Source organism: Symphalangus syndactylus, chromosome 15, assembly GCF_028878055.3.
Source record: "Symphalangus syndactylus isolate Jambi chromosome 15, NHGRI_mSymSyn1-v2.1_pri, whole genome shotgun sequence".
Taxonomy (NCBI): Eukaryota; Metazoa; Chordata; class Mammalia; order Primates; family Hylobatidae; genus Symphalangus; species Symphalangus syndactylus.
This window is the reverse complement of record NC_072437.2, coordinates 21,388,598-21,409,078: the sequence shown is the minus strand read 5'-3', so window position 1 is coordinate 21,409,078 and position 20,481 is coordinate 21,388,598. Positions and strand designations below refer to the sequence as shown.

Sequence of the window (20,481 nt, the reverse complement as noted above, 5' to 3'; positions counted from 1 at the left end):
GCTTGGAAATGTTCCTGAGGAAAAGGAAAGTGTGAATTCTGAGAACCGAGTGGCAGAATTGAAGTTTCACGTCTGGCAAAAGCCTAAAGAGATTATTATCAAATAGATGATTTGTGAACGTTGAAAAGACAGCTGTGGTCTAGGACACCAAACCAATCCTGTTGGCAAGATATCACCAAGACCTTTGACAGCATCTCATCAGCTTATGAGAGACGTTGGTGACATGCAGAATGGATAATGATAGTGCAATAAAGTGGGTTTGAAACTGGTTAAAAAATTTTGATTAACCCCTTGAACACAGAGTTCTGGGCTCTTTGACCTGACCTGTTTGGCGTTTTCATAATAATAACTTGAACGAAGTTGTAGAGGTTTACTAATCAAATTTAGGCATGATACAAGTTTGAGGGAGATGACTAACAGTAGATAACAAAACGAGAATTGAAAAGAATTCATTTTGGTTGGCTGGAAAATGATCAGATGGAATTTAACAGAGATATGTACAGTCCTAGACTTAAAAGGTCAGGTAGGATTTGAGAGACCTGACTCGAGAGCATTTTATGTGAAAATTCTTGAGTGTTTTCAGCAGGCCCAGCTTAACTGGCCACACCAGTGATGCAGCTCCTTACACAAGAGCGTGCACAGGCACACACACACATATGCACACTACTAATGCATTCCTCTGCTCTCATTGAAGCTAAGGGCCCAGACTATTGGAGGGCAGCGGCCTCACTGCTCGTTGCCCTGGTGAGACCACACCCGTGGTGTCACACTCAATTCTGGGCACAGTGTTCTGAGACTGTGTGCACAGATGGGAGGGGATGGGCTGAAAGGAACTGGATCCTGAAACACAGGAATGAGCAAAGGCAGCCACAGCCCTCATACCGGGAGTTCACAGCGGTAGGGAGAAGCTATCACCCCACAGACACAGCTGCAGGGAGCCCAGGACAGAAGGCAGTGGGGCAATGAGGACTTCGCTCTGGGGGCCTTCTAGTCTGGGAGACATGGGAAAAGGCAGGGGCCCCAAGACCCACCAGGGGAAGAGGAGTCAGCAGATTCAGGGCAGAGGGCAGAGACAGCAACACGGCAGAACAAGCCACAGTGCCCACAGGCCTGGGTGGGGGCTGAGAAAAGCCAGTGGGTCGAGGGAGGAAGGAGAGGGCTGTCACACCCGCAAAGTGCTTTATGTAGGAAAAGAGAATAGGGTTGTTCTCGGTGACTTCAAAGGGCAAAATCAAGAGCTGTGGCGTTGTGCGGATGGCAGCTCGTGAGAGGCAGAACACCAGGGTGGCAGCATTCTCAGCCACCTGGCAGCAAGGCCAGGGCACTCAGCCACAGCTGATGTGCATATGATGCATTAGTAGTGTGCATATGTGTGTATGTGCCTGTGCACACTCTTGTGTAAGGAGCTGCATCACTGGTGTGGCCAGTTAAGCTGGGCCTGCTGAAAACACTCAAGAATTTTCACATAAAATGCTCTCGAGTCAGGTCTCTCAAATCCTACCTGACCTTTTAAGTCTAGGACTGTACATATCTCTGTTAAATTCCATCTGATCATTTTCCAGCCAACTAAAATGAATTCTTTTCGATTCTAGTTTTGTTATTTACTGTTTTTTTTTTTTTTTTTTTTTATCTACGACACTCTCTCCTCTGGTGGGAAAACAAACTAGGTTTCTGCCTTCGCTGTACGCTGTCCACCAGCCCTGGGCAGCTGAGCATGAGTCATCTGAGGGCACCATAGTGTCCCAGGTGCTGGGCATCTTGCTGCCCCAGGACAGCCCTCCCCACCGCAAGGCGTTTAGAAGACACCTGGCAGCCCTTCTTGGCTTCCTAGCCAGGGCTGTGCATCAGTCCCTGTGCTAAGGGTTGAAAGCAACATTCCAGGGAGGAGCACACTCACTGCGTGCATTTGTAAGCCTAGTCCTCACCCACTGAGTGGTCCCATGACATGGGCGGCACCCTCCGTTTGGAAAAGCCCTGGCTGGACTCCAGCTTCTGAGCAGAGTCCACTGCTTGTCCCTGTTTGCCTTCAACTCTTCCCTAAGGCTTTTGGGGGAGGAGGGGTCTGGGTGTCTGGGCCTGGGTGGTCACTGGGGGGTTCCCTCCCCCACCTGCCTCTCTCCTCTCTGCACTTTTCTTCCTCACCTTGCTGAGTCCTTGGGTTAATTTTGCTCAATATCAAGAGTTAGCCACTAGGCTGCGGGTGAAATGGGATGGAGAGGAAGAACAGCAGGCTTTCTGGAGCCACATGCCCAGGCCCATGCCTGGCCCCTCCTCCAGCCACCCCATGCCGTAGTCTCCACTCACACCCCCTGAGTCCCCTGAGCAGAGGAAGGGGTGGCAATACTGGGCCCCTTCTCTTTCCACCGTGTAGCACCAAGTAGCTTGCTCTCTTTCGGAAAGAAAAATTGGAAACTCTGACTAAGTCCTCAGGTGAACCCACAAAAGCCTCTTTAATGCGCAAGTGGCTGAAAAACTCAACATGTACAAGACTGTTGACTTTTACGAGGTGTTATTGCAAGTGCAGTTTGTTTTAATATAAGTACAAAAAAATGTATTCCTGTGGCAATCTGGGGCCATGAATACTTTTGTAATATATTCTTGATTGGGAAAAGGTTGCAGATAAGCTTTAGTAACCCTGCCAATTTCAATACTGGAGACTGCCTGTAAAGAAAAGTACAGGAAATCTCCATATTCACAGAATCAGGATTTGTGGTCAAAAACAATGCACGCCTGCTCCTCCCTGCTTCTAGTGGCTTTCACTACCTCCTTCCTCGGTCGCTGCCCCAGGCTCAGCCCCACTTGCTGCCTGCGTAAGCCCCAGGCTGCGAGCGGGACAGCTGTCAAAGTAGTCCGAGCACCCAAAGGCAGGCAGTTCTTGGCAGTGACGCCAGGGGTGTGATGCCAGGGCTGAACGTGGCAGTGACGCCAGGGGTGTGATGCCAGGGCTGAGCGTGGCAGTGACGCCAGGGGTGTGATGCCAGGGCTGAGCGTGGCAGTGACGCCAGGGGTGTGATGCCAGGGCTGAGCGTGGGTCACCACCATAGGGAATCAAACTTGACGCTGAGGCGTGTGGCCTGGCAGTGAGCCTGGGCAGCTCATGCCGACCTGCTCCCGAGGCCTGGTCCCAGTAGGCCACTTTACCCTCAGAAGCCCTATGTCCTTGTCTGTAGAATGAGGGTTATGTGCGATAATGCATATATATTGGCTACACATAGTGAACATGGAAAAATTTGTAGCTGGTATAACTTTTAAGTATCAGATTCTATATTGAAATGAAAATTGGTTTTTTTGTAAACAGTTTTGACCTTTGCCACAAGGCTCACATGAAGAACATTTAGGGCCCGGGGATAAGCAGCAGTGTCGTCAGAGCCCTCAGGTTTCTGCGTTTTCTCTGCCTGCAGGTCGCCCGGCTCATGGAGATGGGATTTTCCAGAGGTGATGCTTTGGAAGCCCTGAGAGCTTCAAACAATGACCTCAATGTCGCCACCAACTTCCTGCTGCAGCACTGATAGTCCCAAGGCCAACACTGGGACCGGACCGGCAGCCGAATGACAGTGCGTGGTCCCCACCATCAGATCAGCCCGGGGACCGAGCACCTCTGGTGCTGATGTTCTTGTGGGAAGAGGGAGGTTCCACCGCACCCCTGCCCTCAACCACAGGACTGTTGCCATTTTAGTGTGGAGATAAGTTTGCCATTACATTAGCATGTATTTTCTATCTATATTTTTTGTTGGGCATTTTCCCTAGGTTGGAGAGTCGTCACTCGTTTTGAATGTGTTTAAAATGCATTAAAATGGAAGATTTCTGCAGGCAGTTGAATGGCACTCCAGATGGGGAATTGCTGTAACCCTCTTACTGTAACGTGTCATCTCCTGTGTCGTGATGGGGAGAGGGTAATGTTATTTCATAAAGGACATGTCAGATCCTTCTTCATGGACTTTTTTAGTTACTATTTTTTCTCTCAAACTTGTTTTCGAATCTCCTGGGAGTGAGGGATAAATGGGGAGCTGAATCCTCCCCCGAGCTGTTCCAGGCCAGAGGACTCTGCAGTACCTTCTCCTACATCTAGTAACAAAGAATGGTGATAACCATGCACTGGTTCAAGGTTCTGGAGTTCTCCATGAAACTTGGGTTAGTTTTGCTCAGAGTATCCAGAGTTAGCCACTAGGCTGCGGGTGAAATGGGATGGAGAAGAACAGCAGGCTTTCTGGAGCCACGTGGGCTGGCTAGGGCATTCTGTGGCTGGCCTGGCACGGGCTCAGCCCAGGAAGAGGAGAAACGATCCCTTGCCTGCCCCTCCCTGTGGCAGGGCTAACTGCCTGGCTCTCCTGGCTCGTAGCCAGCCAGCCAGCCCCCTGGCAGCAGGTTCTCCTCAGGGCTTGGGTCTTCAACCTGTGGCGGCAGGAGGCAGGGCAGACTGTGGAGGACAGGATGCAGGTCGGGGAGAGGGAAGGCAGGGGTGAACCGCCATGGGCATGAAAAGACCCGAAGCAAGTTGACTCTTGCAATGTGCAACTGTTATGTTCTGCAAAATGAGCAACGATGTATCAAATTGATGCAAATTTAGATGTTGATACTTACAATAAAATTTTTAATGTGTTTTACTCTTCAGTATTTTTCTATCAGACTTGTACAAATAAAGCCTTGTTCCAGGCTATGCATTTACCAGTCAACCAAATCCTCCGCACTGCTCATCTTTCTTCAGAAGACCGGGTGCTCGTTTGAAGTGAGTGAAGTGCTTTTGTTCCTGTAAGTAGCACTGCCCACAGAACACTCCAGGTCAGTGGCATTACCTATGCAAACTTGGAAGCTCGGCCTCACTGAGGCTGCCTGGGGCCACTAGCTGCTCAGAAAGGGGGGTCGAGGTGACTTCCTTGGAGCCCAGCTGGTCCCACGCACAAGCCCCTCCTTGAATCTGAGTTGCGCCATCTCGGGTTGCAAGGAACAGCTGACGGTGGTGGAGACGTCCCTGACTTCATTCCCTAACCAGGCCGCAGTCAACACCTCCTGAGAGTGCTGAGCAAAGCCGTGTGGGTCTGACCTCTGAGGCAAACCAAAATCCCCTCTCTGTGTTCCCCGTGCAAAGGAGCACAGGCAGAGAACAACCAAAAATACACCCCGTCCTCCATGCCACCCCTTCAAACAGCACCTAGCCAAGTAAAACCAAACCAGAGGCAAAGGTCTCCCTTGGAGACTGGGGGGGCAGCAAATAGCCCCTTTGCAAGTAGCTAATTAGAGGCCTCGATTCACACCTGTTCTTGAGTGTTTGCTAATCAGGATTCCCTTTGGAATGAGATTGTATTTTGGAGACTTTGTTCTGCCCACAGGAACTTCAGTGACCCTCTATGTCAGTTGTTTAGAGAACAGAGGATTGAGGACCTAAATAGTGGCAGAGCTGGGAGACAACTACAGGCTTGGTTTGTTCTCTTTTAGTTCTTTCAGCCTCTTTCCCAGTTCCTTACAGCTGCCAAGTCCTCACCTTTGCAGTGGTAGCCCGTGGTTCTCCATCCTTGTCATGCAACTGCCAGGCCACTCTCCCTCCATCACCACTCTGGACAGTCTCTCTCTCTCTCACATACACACGTCTGCCTTTTCACGCTTGGCCATATTTTCTGTCTCGGGTTCACGTTGCTCACCCACTCTTGCTTCCTGCAAATATTGACACAAAAACATCTACACAGACATTCCCCACAGAAGTTTGAATAGCTGAGAGCTCCCACACCTCTTGTCAAGACACTGGGACTCTTTTCAGGCTGATGGCACCCCCAAGGAAGACCTGTGGAGCCATCCCAGCCAGAGGAGGGCACCAGTGAGCCACTTGACTGGGCTTCCTAAGGTCTAGAAAAGGTTTAGCCTTTTGATTTTGTGCACGTGGTAACAGATTGGGCTTAATTTTCGGGTGAGCAGATTCTAGATTGTGAAATGAGAAGGGAAGATTGTCCATAGTGACCCCCTGCCCCTGACATTAAGGAAAGCCTGTCTGTGAAGTTCTGATTCATAAAGCTAGGGTGACTTTGGGTTAGAAAGGTGGAGATACTGGCCAGGCGCGGTGGCTCACGCCTGTAATCCCAGCACTTTGGGAGGCCGAGGCGGGCGGATCACAAGGTCAGGAGATTGAGACCGTCCTTGCTAACACGGTGAAACCCTGTCTCTACTAAAAATACAAAAAATTAGCCAGGCTTGGTGGCGGGTGCCTGTAGTCCCAGCTACTCGGGAGGCTGAGGCAGGAGAATGGCATGAACCCAGGAGGCAGAGATTGCAGTGAGCCGAGATCACGCCACTGCACTCCAGCCTGGGCGACAGAGCAAGACTCCGTCTCAAAAAAAAAAAAAAAAAGTGGAGATGTTAGGGAAATTGAGTACAAAATTGTGAACACATTCCAGTGTCATTTAGAATATTCTGTGAGTCCCTGAGTTTATGTTCCTACAATTGTTAAGTTGAAATGGAAGTGTCTAAAACCATAGACTTAAGGATTTTATCTTAACCTGAGAGCTTACCTGATACTTAATTTGTGAGAATCAGGAGTATTTTCTTCACTTCCAAGTTCCCCTAACCAATAGTGTTTTTATAAAGGGGTGGACCAAGAATGCCAAAATGGGCTTTACAGCTTAGACTAAAATTCCAGCTCTGAGACTGAAATCTTACATGTGATAAAAATTGCCAGAAGCATGTGAATTTATAACCTGCCAATACAGCCCTGTATGATGGAGAAACAACCCCACTAGCTACATTGTAACAATGCCACGGATAGACTTGGGGTTCAGGTAGAAGGGCTGGGGGAAGTCGTCACTGGATATTGGAAATCAATCTGAACAGAGGCAGGGACTAGAGAGTCAAATCACAAGTCCTGCTTTTGGGATAATGGAGTAAATTGATGACCGGGAATTAGGAGAGAGGAGGGCTGGGGATGGAACCCTGAGGAACTCGGCATCTGGAGTGGAGGAAGAGGCGGAGAGGTGGCAGGAGGATCAGGAGAGGGCAGCCCAGGCAGGGACGTGGGAGTGTCAAGGATGGCGGGGGGCGGCGCTACTGCTGGGAAGGGCCAGGGCAAGGGCAGAGTGGTGGCGGCTTCCAGAGGAAATGTAAGGACCAGTGAGAAAGCAGAGGTGGGGCACAGGCTCAACCAGGGCACTTGGCAGTGGGGAAGGGGAGTGCCAGGGAAGAGACCGTGAGATCCAGGCCCAGAATGGGGTGCACTCAGGAGCCACGAAGCAGCGCACCGCAGAAACCGGAAGCATGCTTCGTTCGGTCCCCTGGAACTAGAGGAAGGAGAAGATGAAGGTTGTAATGAGGACTGAAGGCAAGGAAGCTCCTGTCCTGGAGTCTGTAGCTCCCTAATAGAGGAGGGCCTGGGGGCTAGCAGAGAGCAGATGGACGTCTTCAAATGAGGAAACACGAAGGATCTACATTGGCTAGAAACAATGGCTTTGGCCTCTTTTTTATTTTATTTTACTTTATTTTATTTTTGTTTTGAGACATAATTTCAGTCTTGCCCAGGTTGGAGTGCAGTGGTGCCATCTTAGCTCACTACAACCTCTGCCTCCCAGGTTCAAGCAATTCTCCTTTCTTAGCCTCCCAAGTAGCTGGGATTACAAGCGCACACCACTACACCCAGCTAATTTTTGTATTTTTAGTAGAAACGAGGTTTCGCCATGTTGGCCAGGCTGGTCTTGAACTCCTGACCTCAGGTGATCTGCCCCTTGGCCTCCCAAAGTGCTGGGATTACAGGTGTGAGCCACCGTGCCCGGCCCTCTTTTGTTTATTAACTGCAGTGTTGTGGTCTGCCGAACCCCCTGCCTAATGGGAATTTCAAATATCCTAGAAATTTACACAGTGCCAAGAAACTAGCTGGAGTGTGTAGGCCCTTTATAGCCAGTCCACAATTCTCAGGGAAGATGATCAGTTCTGTGACCTTTCTGGAATGTTCTGTGTGAGCTGCCCTGGGAGTCTGAGTAGACTTGGAGTGGGAGGGAAGAAAGTAACCTAGGTCTGTGGAGGAGTAGATCTGCAACAGGAATCTTCCCAGACACACCAGCAAATGGAGTTACGACCCACCATGGTCCTCACCCGTACACAAAAATCATTTAGGGAAAGGGGCTGTCCCCAAATGGCCAGACCCACAGATTCCGGGGCCTCCAACTTCACCACAGCGAAACAGAAGAAGCAGCAATAGTCCTGCGTGACCTCCAGGCAGAAGGACTGGAGAAACCCTCCAGAATCGCACTGAGCCCAGGCATGGGGGGCTCTCCCCAATCTGACGGCACCCTTGCCCAGCCCCTTCTCCCCAAGGGGCCGTCTGTTCTGAAACATAGGGAGCTCACAGGTTTGTAGAATGTTGGAACTAGAGAGCGTTTATCTGGTGTAGCCCACCTCTTCAGGTGAGGAGACAGGTCAGAGAAAGTGCCAGGGTAACTTGGCCGGGATCCCGAGGGCCATGAGGGACTTGAGGCCAAAGTCAGCTCCCTGGGCCAGGCCTGTCCTCAGCCCTCCCCTGGCTGCTTCGGGCCTCCCCTCAACCTGGGCAGTGGGAGGAGAGCAAGAAAGTCCCCAGGCTTGGCCCTCAGATTCCTCTTTGGACTGTCCTGCTCGCTCATCCCACCCACACCACGCCCAGCAGCACCCACAGCTCCTCTCAGGCCAGCCCTCCGTGCTGTCTGCGCAAGAGGGGAACCCAGAGGGATGTGGCAGCGAAATGCAGGCCCGATTCTCCCCTGGGGCCAGAGTTTTCTTCCAAACCCACTACATCTGCCTGAAGCCATGTCCACCTGGCTGTCACCACAGACAGAATGGGAGACTCGGGCCTTGGAATCAAAGGTCCTCTCCTGCCACTGAGGGAGGATGGTGGCCCCGTGACACGCTAAAGTGGGCTGGTGGTGACACAGTGTCTCCTGAGATTCAACTCACCTTGAAGACAATTCGCCTTTGCAAAGGTGGCCAGGTGGAGCCTGAGCAGAAAGCTGGATTTGCTGTTGGGTTCTCTCCCCAGATGATGTACAGCCGTGGAGCCTTTGCACACCACTTTGCATCCACCAAAAACAGACCCAGGCTCAGTGAAGCATGGAGACTGCGGATGTCAGGGAACGCCTGGGAGAGCTTCCCTCACTTCCGTCCAGTGTGTTCACCGGCCCGCTGTAAAGGGAGGAGTTGCCAGAGGCTCTGGGAACACCAAAGGTGAGGGCCCTGGGAGGTGGTGGCAATGGGCCCCAGGGACTGGCTTCTTGCTCCTTGGGGGCCCAGGGAAACCACTTCTTCCCCTTCTGATCAGCCCTGCCACATCGGAGACGGCTCTGCTCCCCGGTGGGAGAAGCTCCCGCCATCCTCTGCCTTCCCCTGCCCCTAGACAATCATATCGGAGCCCACGTGATGGCCTTTTCTGTTTAACAAGGCGTTCAGTGCTTCACGGGGCCATAGCCAGTTTTGCTCTTTTGCTATCTTGGCAGTTCTGTGTACGGAGTTCCTATCATACAATGCTAATATGAGGTTAAACAGAAGCACCATATTATATCCGGAAGCTGATCAGCCTAGAACTGTCAACGCAGATTTTGTAAAACCCACATTCGTGTAACCTATGGCTGACCCCAGTTTTTCATATGAAGAAAGCTGTCGGGACCACAGAGATCTTTGGCAAAATAGGCAGTCTCTTTGGAGGGCAGGTTGCCTCCTCTCAGCAGACAGGCCCTACTGTACTTAAATGTGCACAAAGATGAATGTGATACTAACACTTAAGGCCTGTTTAAAGGAGGAGTGCGTTTATTTTGCTTAAACATAAAAAGTCTAGCAAATAATTCAAAAAAACCAACCCCCATAACAGAGTGAGAGCAGCCAAGGCGAGCCCTTTTCCAGCCCTGGGGAGACGTGATGAGGCTCCTACTTGGAGATCACCCGAATGCAAACACAACCACGGCTGGTTATTTAATTTTTTTTAATTAAAAAAGAGTAAAGCGGCCAGGTGTGGTGGTTCACGCCTGTAATCCCAGCACTTTGGGAGGCCGAGGTGGGTAGATCACTGGAGGTCAGAAGTTCGTGACCAGCCTGACTAACATGGTGAAACCGCATCTCTACTAAAAATACAAAAATTAGCCAGGTGTGGTTGTGGCACCTGTAATCCCAGCTACTTGAGGGGCTGAGGCAGGAGAATTGCTTGAACCCAGGAGGCAGATGTTGCAGATAGCGCCACTGCACTCCAGCCTGGGCGACAGAGCGAGACTCTGTCTCAAAAAAAAAAAGAATAAAGCCAAGTACTCACTCCTAGCCTGTCTTATTCCTGATTATGTGAATGGCCATTTCAAATTATGACATTTCAAATTATGAAATTTCTAAATTCAGAGCTCTAAACTACTTCAAAATGATAAAAGCAAATCAGCATACAGTTGCCTTGGGGGGCAGGGGAAGACAGTGGGTAGGGCTGGGGCAGGGCACCCCAGGGCTTCAGAAGCTCCAGTAGTTTGAATGTCTGAAACTGGGTGGAGGTACAGGGTTTCTGTTTGGCTGGTTTTTAAATGTCCTACATATCTCCTGTATGTACTCTTCTGTATTATGACGTATTCAATCAAAAGTTGAAATTCTCCAAAGACATATTCCCTCCCCTCTTTTGATCATTTGCCAACTTCTTCCAGAGATTCCTATGCACTTGTGCACCCCTTCTCACTGGGAGAGAGCTCCAGAACCCTGGAGCTGGGTGGACGGGGGTGTAGACCAGGCAGTGTGGTGCAAGGGATTCCAGCCTGGAGCCTGAGCACCGAGAGTCAGGGAGAATCCTGTCTGGGGGAGCCTCTGACACCACTCCTCTCTTTTCATGTGTAGGCTGTGTTTCCAGCCCCTGCTGCGGCCTGGGAGAGGGCACAGCTTTTCCTCGGTGTTTACGCACGGATTCTCACACTTTCCAGATGATTCCTGTTTTCTCCCAAACCTTATCCGTCCTCTTCAAGGCTTCTACCTCGAGGGGAAAAGTAAGGACACTGTGGCTGACAGTGCTGGGATTACAAGTGTGGGGATTACAAGTGTGAGCCACCATGCCTGGCCTATCTTACCCATTTTTAAGTGTATATAGTTCATTGGCATTATGTACATTCACATGGTTGTGCAACCCTCACCACTATCCATCTCCAAAACCCTTTTTATCTTGCAAAACTGAAACTCTGTACCCATTGAACAATTACTCCACATCCCTCTCTTCTTCAAGCCTCTGGCAACCACCATTCTTCTTTCTGTGTCTATGAATTTGACTACTTTAGGTGCCTTAATAAGTACCTACCATATAGTATTTGCGTGTGTGTGTGTGTGTGTGTGTGTAATTGCCTTATTTCACTTAGGATAATTTCCTCAAGATTCATCCATGTTGTAGGTCATATTAGGAGTTTCTTCCTTTTTAAGGCTTTTTGTGTATCACATTTTATTTATTAATTCACCCATCAAAAGACTTGGGTTGCTTCCACTTTTTGGCTATTATGAATAATGCTGCTATAAACATGGGTGTTCAAATATCTCTTTGAGTCTCTGCTTTGGATTCGTTTGGTTATACCCAGAAGTGGCATTGATAGGGCATATGGTAATTTGATTTCTAATTTTTTGAAAAACTTCCATGTTGTTGTCCATAGTGGCTGCAGCATTTTACATTCCCACCAGCAATGCAGGGAGTTCCAGTTTCTTCATGTCATTGCCAACACTTGTTATTTCCTGTCTTTTACAAAAATAGTAGCCGTCCTAATGATGTGAGGTGGTTAAGTATATTTTCGAACACATAACATTCAACAGACCTCAGCCAATATTAACGTTTCATTGATTTCTAAATGAAATATCTTCTCAAAGCGTTACATAGTGGGAATATTAAATCTAAGAAGCCACTAGTCTACCAACTCTGTGAGGGTAGGGACTGCACCCTAGCACATGCCTGTCACATGCCTGCATCTGGGAGACATCAAGGCCCATTTGCTGAATAAGTGAAGGGTATGTTTCTATTGACAATGAGCTTGGAAATGAATGATGTGGTGCTTGTCATCCTGGGTGGAGGAGACCAATGTTAAACATGCAATTGATGGCAGCAGCCACACTCCAGGCAGCTTGCTGCTGCCATCACACCAGCTGCAGCAGGGAGGCACGGCTGGGGCTGCATGCTCTGTGGAGCTGGTGGGAGCAGCACTCCTTCCAAGTTGGGGAAGGAGTTCCCCAAGTGACATTGCAGTCACCCAAACCATGGCTGTGGATCTGAGCCTCCCTCTGCTCTTGGTAGGCTGGGAGCAGGCAGCCGCCCAAACCACAGCTGCATGGCTGCAGACCCAGGAAAAGGCAGGAGCCCCCCTCCACCATCCCTGCACTCTTGGGTGCCTGGGAAGGCCCCCCTGCTCTCTCAAGCTTGGTAGTGACTGCCCCTGCTGCCTGGCTTCTCCCTGCTGTAGGCACCTGCTCCGACTCTGGAGCAAAATCCAGCAAGCCCAGGGACATGAATGGCAGCAGGAGGCAGACAGATTCCTGGGTGAAAGAGGGTGAGTTCCAGTAAGGCCTCATCTTCAGGCCAGGGAGGGCCTGAAGGCTAGTGGCCAGGCTGCCTGTCCCAGTGGACTGGAGTGGGGACCTCTGGTCCCTCTTCTGGGCCACCCGTGGCTGACCAGGGACCAATCGGCATGCACTTCCTCCCCTCTGAGGTTCATAAAACCCTTGGGCTCAGCCAGAGCAAGGCAGAGGACAGAGAGGATGGAGAGATGTCTGCAGAGAGGAGCTACCCTTTCTGCTTAGAGCTGGGATGTCTACGGCGACCTGCCTGCAGACAGGAGCCACTCTCTCCAGGACCTCTTCTCTGCTGAGGGCTGCAGAGACAACAGGGAAGACCTGCCCTCAGAGAGGAGCCACTCTCTCCTGGGCCTCCTCTCTACTGAGAGCTGAACACTGGGTGAGATAACCTGACTACAGAGAGGAGCTGCCCCCTGAAGGTCTCCTCTGAGCTGTGCTGGCACTCAGTAAAGCTTCTCTTTGTCTTGCTCACTCTCCACTTGTCTGTGTACCTCATTCTTATCCTGGATGCAGGACAAGAACTGAGGCAAAGACGCCACTGGCCACAGAGGTTTCTAGCCAGAAAAGCGACACCCTAAACATCCCATAACACAATCAGTGGCAAACCTTGGGGTCAGGCTTGTTACACAGGGCAACAACAGCCTTGAGTTTCTCTTTAGTGGTGGGTGACACGAATGACTACTCTGCTTGTTGGTATCAGTTGATTTTGAGCTCTCAATGGGTAGTAATGAGTTGCCATTCCTTGTGTTCCCTGAGTGCCTGGCTGGTTTATTTTTTAGAGAGGCAGCATAGTGGAGTGAGGAGAAGATGTGGGGAACAGGGCTCTGTATCACTGGCCACGTGACCTTTAAGAACTATCTCATCTCTCCAATGCCATCTCCTCACCTGTAAAATGAGATTAATAATAGCCACTCCAGGAGATTGTTGATAATTTAAGTGAAATAATGTATGTAAAGTGCAATGCATACATATATAGAGTAGATATTATTGTAAACATATTTTATTTTTAATTTTAGAACTAGTTATTTTATTAAATGATATTAATACACATTTCAAAGAGATTTCATTGTTGTTGTTTCCAAAGCATGTACTTGTTTTGTTTTCCACATTGAACCCATGAGAATATGAATTCAACATATCTAATTTTGATTTTAACAGGCATCTCTGCCCATTTTTAAAAAGAGGGAGGAAAGCAAGGTGGCGAGGGTGACAGGGGCAGGAAGTAGTAATTTACAATGGCTTCAAAAAAATAACAGTTGAAGCTGAATTCTGCATAAACTGGTAACTTCAAGACTGACTGTGAATTTTAATTGTTGTTTTTCCTTTAATGTGTGACTTTTTTTTTTTTCTGCTTGTCCTCCACTTTGTGCCATGAAACTCTCTGATAGTTACAAAGTATTCAAAGTATTTCACTACTTTTGTTAACTTATTCTTTTTTTTTTTTTTTTTTTTGCAAGTGACTCTCAAGAACAGGTTGCCACACATAAAGTCAGTGCTCAAGAGATGTTTTATTCACCAGAGTTCCTCACAATGTGTACTTCAAACACATCCTCAGGGGCTTTGGCTGAGGCCATCTGCTAGTTTTGAAGACCAGATTTCAGTGTGTTGGTGACTGGACTCATGCATATTTTGTCCTGTGTTTTGCAGCTCCTCCTACAACAAAGAATCTTCCTCTTAGAATTTAGAAGGAAGTCCAAGTCTTTTGTGTTTTATTATCTTTACACCAGTTCTGCTTTGGCTATGCTCCTTTTGTTTCAGCTGCTGCTGTCTCCTGGGTGAGGCAGTGAAGTGGACCCATTCTTCCATCACTGTTTATTGAGAAATGCAGAAACATTTGTACAGAAACCACTATGGGTTCAATAGATTTCCTGGTAGAGAAGTAGATAAACCAGCCAGACAAAGACGTTTTGAAATGAGATGTTATCATGTAGCCAACAACTGCAAATTAAGAGCTCTCGGTTGAAAATATAATTGTGGCTTTCAAAAATCTCATGAGAAACATCTGAGCTAGAATGGTTTTCAGAGGGCTCGCTCAGAACGCTAAGATTTTGCTCGGATGATCTCTGTCGACTCCTGAAAACAAAAATAAAAGTTTCTGAAATACCATAATCTTTTATAAAGACATCTTAACAACTTTCAATATAAATAACTTATGTTAAATATAAAGTATGCAATCATATATAAATAATATATATATTTTTTGAGACGGAGTTTCGCTTTTGAATGATATATATTTCTATAAAACTTATATACAAACTCATATAGATGCGAAGAAGATAAGCTACTACGAGTAAAATAAAGCACATATTACACCATAAATATTTCAGGGTGAGATTGGTCAAACTATGCCTCACAGAGCAAATCTGACCCGCAGCCTGTTTTTGTATTGCCTGCAGACAAAGAATTGGTTTTTACATTTTAAATGAACTACTTTTAAAAAGAGTGTGTAGCTCCCAAAGGCAACATATTTAATAGCTGTCCCTTTACAGAAAAAGTCTGCTGAGCATTCATGTAAAAGGTAATGTTTCTTAAGCAGCAATTATCTATTAAAACAAATCTTATATTTTTCAGAAACATGAAGTGGAAGCTTAAAAATAGCTTGCTCAAATGGGGAAAGGACTCCCTATTTAATAAATGGTGCTGGGGAAACTGGCTAGCCATATGCAGAAAACAGAAACTGGACCCCTTCCTTATACAAAAATTAACTTAAGAAAGATTAAAGACTTAAATGTAAAACCCAAAACCATACAAACTCTAGAAGAAAACCCAGGCGATACCATTCAGGACATAGGCATAAGCAAAGACTTTATGAATGTAACACCAAAAGCAATTTCAAAAGAAGCCAAAATAGACAAATGGGATGTAATCAAACTGAAGAGCTTCTGCACAGCAAAAGAAACTCATCAGTGTGAACAGGCAACATACAGAATGGGAGAAAATTTTTGCAATCTATCCGTCTGACAAAGTTTAATATCCAGAATCTATAAGGAACTTAAATTTACAAGAAAAAAACAACCCCATCAAAAAGTGGGAAAAGGATATGAACAGACACTTCTCAGAAGAAGATATTAACGTGGCCAACAAACGTAAAAGAAAGCTCATCATCACTGGTCATTAGAGAAATGCAAATCAAAACCACAATGAGATACTATCTCATGGCATTAGAATGGCAGTTACTAAAAAGTCAGGAAACAACAGATGCTGGTGAGGCTGTGGAGAAATTACGAACACTTTTACACTATTGTTGGGAGTATAAATTAGTTCAACCATTATGGAAGACAGTGTGGTAATTCCTCAAGGATCTAGAGCAAGAAATACCATTTGACCCAGCAATACCATTACTGGGTATATACACAAAGGATTATAAATCATTCTACTATAAAGACACATGCACACATGTAGCACTATTTACAATAGCAAAGACTTGGAACCAACCCAAATGCTCATCAATGATAGACTGGATAAAGAAAATGTGGCACATATACACCATGGAACACTATGCAGCCATGAAAATGGATGAGTTCATGTCTTTTGCGGGGACATGGATGAAGCTGGAAGCCATCATTCTCAGCAAACTAACACAGGAACAGAAAATCAGATAACACATGTTCTCACTCATAAGTGGGAGTTGAACAATGAGAACACATGGACACAGGGAGGGGAACATCACACACTGGGGTCTGTCAGGGAGTGGGTGGCAAGGGGAGGGAGAGCATTTGGACAAATACCTAATGTATGCGGGGCTTAAAACCTAGGTGATGGGTTGATAGTTGCAGCAAACCACCATAACACATGTATCCCTATGTAAAAAACCTGCATGTTCTGCACATGTATCCCAGAACTTAAAAATTTAAAAAAAGCTTGCTCAAAGTTGTTTCATTGATAATAATCTTATATCAGTGTCTTTAATATTTCAGTGTCTTTAATATTTCACTTCATGTAACTTCTATGAGAGTCAAGTAGTGAAACATTATTAGTTCTGAAGGAGTAAGTTGTGACTAATGAGCAAGAGACTTGTAATCTGATTAAAAGAAATGTCAGTTCAGGTCAAGAAAATAGCTAAAGTAACATTGAATTAGTGTATTATGCTCTGGTGATTGTTGAACTTTGGGTGGGTTTATACTCAGATATTTTTAATTCAACCATCCACCAAAATGTATTAATGTAAGATGACAATCTTGCACAGCTCAGCTTGGATGCTGAAGTCAGCAGGTCTCTGCTTCCCGCCAGCTGCCCAGACTTTACAACTGTCTCTTTCCCCACCTCACTTGACCTCTTTGCAGGGGTCCTTCCTCCTTCCAAAAATTATCTTTTGCTTTGTCATCACAGCAACCGGTAAGTAGGAGAACTACAACCCTGGTTCTCCTTCTACTTATCAGTCTTGGACCCTATAACCAGCTTCCCTTCCTCAACTGGACCTCTAGGCATAGGAATCCATCAACCTCTGTTCTCTTCCTGTGCGTCCTTGCCTGGCTGACCTGAGCCAGCAAATCTGGTGCCTCCCACTTCTGTCTGTGCTTCCATCCACTCTTCTCAGCTTCAAATCTACTAATTCTAATATCTAGACCATGTGTGAATCTGTTTGGTGTCTTTATTTCTTGGTTATCACTCATATAGTCTTGTCTTTTTCCATGTCTGGTAATTTTTTGTTGTATGCTTAACACTGTGTATAAAACAAGTTCAGAGGCTCCGGATGACATTCTATCCTACAGGAGAAGATTCTCCTTTCCTCTGTTAGGTAGGGTAGAAGCTTGATCACTTCATCGTGGTAAGAATTGAGGTGGCCGGCCAGGAGGCTGAGGCAGGAGGATTGCTTGAGGCCAGGAGTTTGAGACTATCCTGGGCCATATAGTGAGACCCTGTCTCTAAAAAAAATTTTTAAAAAGCTGGGTGTGATGGCATGCACCTATAGTTTCAGACACCTGAAAGCTGAGGTGGGAGAATTGCTTGATCCCGGGAGTTCAAGGCTGCAGTGAACTATTATTATTACACCACTGCACTTGGCTGAAGACCAAGACCCTATCTCTAAAAAAGAAAAAAAAAAAAAACAAGCCCAGAATTGAGGTGGGTTGAAGCTGGATTGCAGTTTTGGCAAGACCCAGCCTACTTCTGGCTTCACTCCAATTTTAAGGGTTGGCCTCCCAGACTTTATTAGAGGTTTTCAGCTTAGTTCTGTAGCCTCTCACTCCACATAGTTCAAATGCTGGAAAATATATTGAGAGGGACTCCAGGTCTGTGTTGCCTTCCACACAGCCCACAGCTCAGCAAATGCCCTATCGTCCGTGTGTTTGAGGCACCCCATGTCCCTAATTAGTCAACCCAGACCTTGTTAACTGCCAAAACTTTGCTGAATTTTTTCCACCATGAGATCTCTTCCTGGATTCCAGCCAATCCTCAGTTTATGCACAGAATCAACTTTAGAGGGAAAAATTTCTGGAATATGTTAGCTCAACTGGAAATGGGTCTCCCTCTCTTATGCATATAACAATGTGATAATTGTAATTTATCAGGCTTTTTCTCATTGGAGTGTTAAGTTTCCAAGAACACTACATACTGCATAGAAGCATAAAGCTTCTGGGAATGACATTTGCAATTGAAACTTTCCTTTTACCTCATCTCCCCACTTGTGGGAAGTTACCAAGTTTATCAGCTTTACTTCTAATAACGCCCCAATCTGTTCACATCTTTCCAATTTCACTTTTATCACATTGTCCAATACCATCATGTCCCGTCTGGACTTCTGTAATACTCTTGATACTTTTTAACACATTCTTTCTCCCTTCAATGTATTCCTCATTCTTCATTGAGAGCTATTCTTTAAAATGCAAGCCTTTACGTCACTTCCTTGGTTAAATCCCTTCAGCAGCTTTCTATTCCCCCTAAGTCGAAAATCCTTAAAAATTCTTACTGATGCGGCACCTTCAAATCTCTAGGGCCTCAACTCACAACTTGTGTCCCTTCTCTTTTCTGTATTTCTAACTATGGCAGCTAAGCCCTTATTCTGATTCATATGTAGATTCTTTCAAATATGATTTTCTGTTTGTCTTGAGCACTCTCCCCACCCTTGCCTTTTCTCCTAGCTAACTCTTCCTTATCTTCCAGTCTTACTTTAAACATAAATTTTATAAGGAATCCCTTGTTAACCCCATAAAATAAATCACATATTCATAATATATGCTCTCATAGCACTGTACATGTTTTCATTTTAGGATTTATGATGAGTGTAATAATTATGGAAACATGATTCATTTCTTTACTTTTCACAAAGGGAGGGACCATGTCCATGTTGTCCTCCACTAATACCACTATTACAGGGTATCTAGCACTGATTAGGCATTCAATAACTCTTGGTGGAATGAGGGAATAAAGAAATAAATCAGTGAATAAATTCATAAATATTATAGAAGCACATCCAACTATATATTAAATCAAATCAACTTGTGGTGATGAAATGTATTATTTGAGGGTTTTTAGGAGCTTAATATTACTCATATATGGACAGTCATCTTTGCTAGGAAGAAAGCCACTTATTCTGTTCCCTTTTATAAAACCCTCGTTCCCACCTCTTCACCTATAATTTCAACATCTGTCCCCAAAACCTATTTGCACACTCAAATACATGCGCACACGCACACGCACACACACACCGTGTCATACAGGCTGTAGAGGCTGCAGGCAACTCCCCATTCTGCCCTTCACATCCTGACTGGCTACCCTGTCACTCCCTCTCACTGACGCTGTGGATCTATTACGTTCTCCCTGCTACTTCCTACTTTTTGCAGCTGTTAAGTCTCTCCTTCCTCTCTCCTCCTCACAGTAGCCAGTTTTGTATACAGAATAAAAGGAAAGAGAAGCTCTCCATCTAACTGAATTGTAAAAATTCCTAGTCTCCTACTTGAATTCCTACAATAACAATGTTAAAAATTGTGGTTAGGCCTAACACTCTTAGAGTTTAGAGACAGGAAGAAATGAAGGGTCTGTGGTGGAAATTCTGAAATGCATTGCTAACAGAAATCCTACCTTCTCTTTGGATGTTTGCACCATCACAGATTCACAGCTTGAAGTCTCGTAACTAGAGAAGCCCACTTAGTCAGTTCCCTGTATAAAATATAGGATGAAGAATGTTCTATTTTATGGTATATTTGAAAATCACAAAGAAAGTAGATTTTATATATTCTCATCATAAAAAACAAGTATGTGAGGTAATGCATATGTTCATTTGCTCAATTTAGCCATTCCACAATCTGTATATATTTCAAAACTTCACATTGTATACCATAAATATATGCAATTTTTATTTGTCAATTGAAAAAAATTTTTAAAAGAATTTCCATTTCATGAGATACATTTTGAGGTCTTCTCAAGACCTCCAGATTCTCAGATTCTTCATTCTCTTGGCCCATATAGTAAAATCCTCCTTATGTATTATGAAAATCCTGGCCATAAAAACTATATGTAGGCCTGCTATCTGATCCCTGCCCCCATATGTTTTATCTTCTATTTATGGCACCATCTTTGGCACCCATGGCCAATGATCAGTTCAATCTTATTTTTGGTCCTGGCAAGGGTAGTAGACATCTACAACAATGATACATATCGCCAATTCCCTTCTCTTTTTAATAATCTGGTGAGTAATCACAAGTCTCAATGGAACAAGGGAACTTTAAAAAAATAATGCTAAACACAGCTAAATCAAACTTTCGAGAATGAGAAATGTTTTGATTTTTGGCTGTCAGAGACTCCTTATATCTCTGGGTCTTTATACATTCTAACATCACCAAAATAAATTTTTGAATATTTTTATTTCTAAAAAAAGTGTCATGTACCCACGAGCAGTTACTGTCGTTCTTCCCCCAGCCTCACCAGACCTAATCAACCACGAATCTGCTTTCTGTGTGTATGGGTTTCCCTATTCTGAAAATTTTATATCAGTAGAGGCATACAATATGTTTTCTTTTGTGTTTGACTTCTTTC

At 45.9% G+C, this 20,481-nt stretch overlaps 2 protein-coding genes across 6 annotated transcripts in view; both read left to right on the top strand.

Annotated features, from left to right (window-relative positions):
• Positions 1–4,604, top strand: part of UBAC2 (UBA domain containing 2) — a 182,734-nt gene extending 178,130 nt beyond the window's left edge. For all 3 annotated transcript variants that reach the window (XM_055244010.2, XM_063618965.1, XM_063618966.1), the window contains one exon: positions 3,402–4,604. In XM_055244010.2, coding sequence (XP_055099985.1) covers positions 3,402–3,509 — 108 coding nt within the window. In that variant the 3' untranslated portion in view covers positions 3,510–4,604. The remainder of the gene's footprint in view (positions 1–3,401) is intronic.
• The window catches only part of LOC134732631 (uncharacterized), a 472,983-nt gene continuing 457,069 nt past the window's right edge, over positions 4,568–20,481 (top strand). The window contains exons 1-3 of one of the 3 annotated variants that reach the window (XM_063618974.1): positions 4,568–4,726; positions 8,987–9,171; positions 10,804–11,485. In XM_063618974.1, the coding sequence (XP_063475044.1) occupies positions 4,568–4,726; positions 8,987–9,171; positions 10,804–11,050 (591 nt within the window). In that variant the 3' untranslated portion in view covers positions 11,051–11,485. Of the gene's footprint in view, positions 4,727–6,103; positions 9,172–10,803; positions 11,486–20,481 lie in introns of those variants that run through there. The other 2 variants (XM_063618973.1, XM_063618972.1) reach the window with 2 other exon arrangements.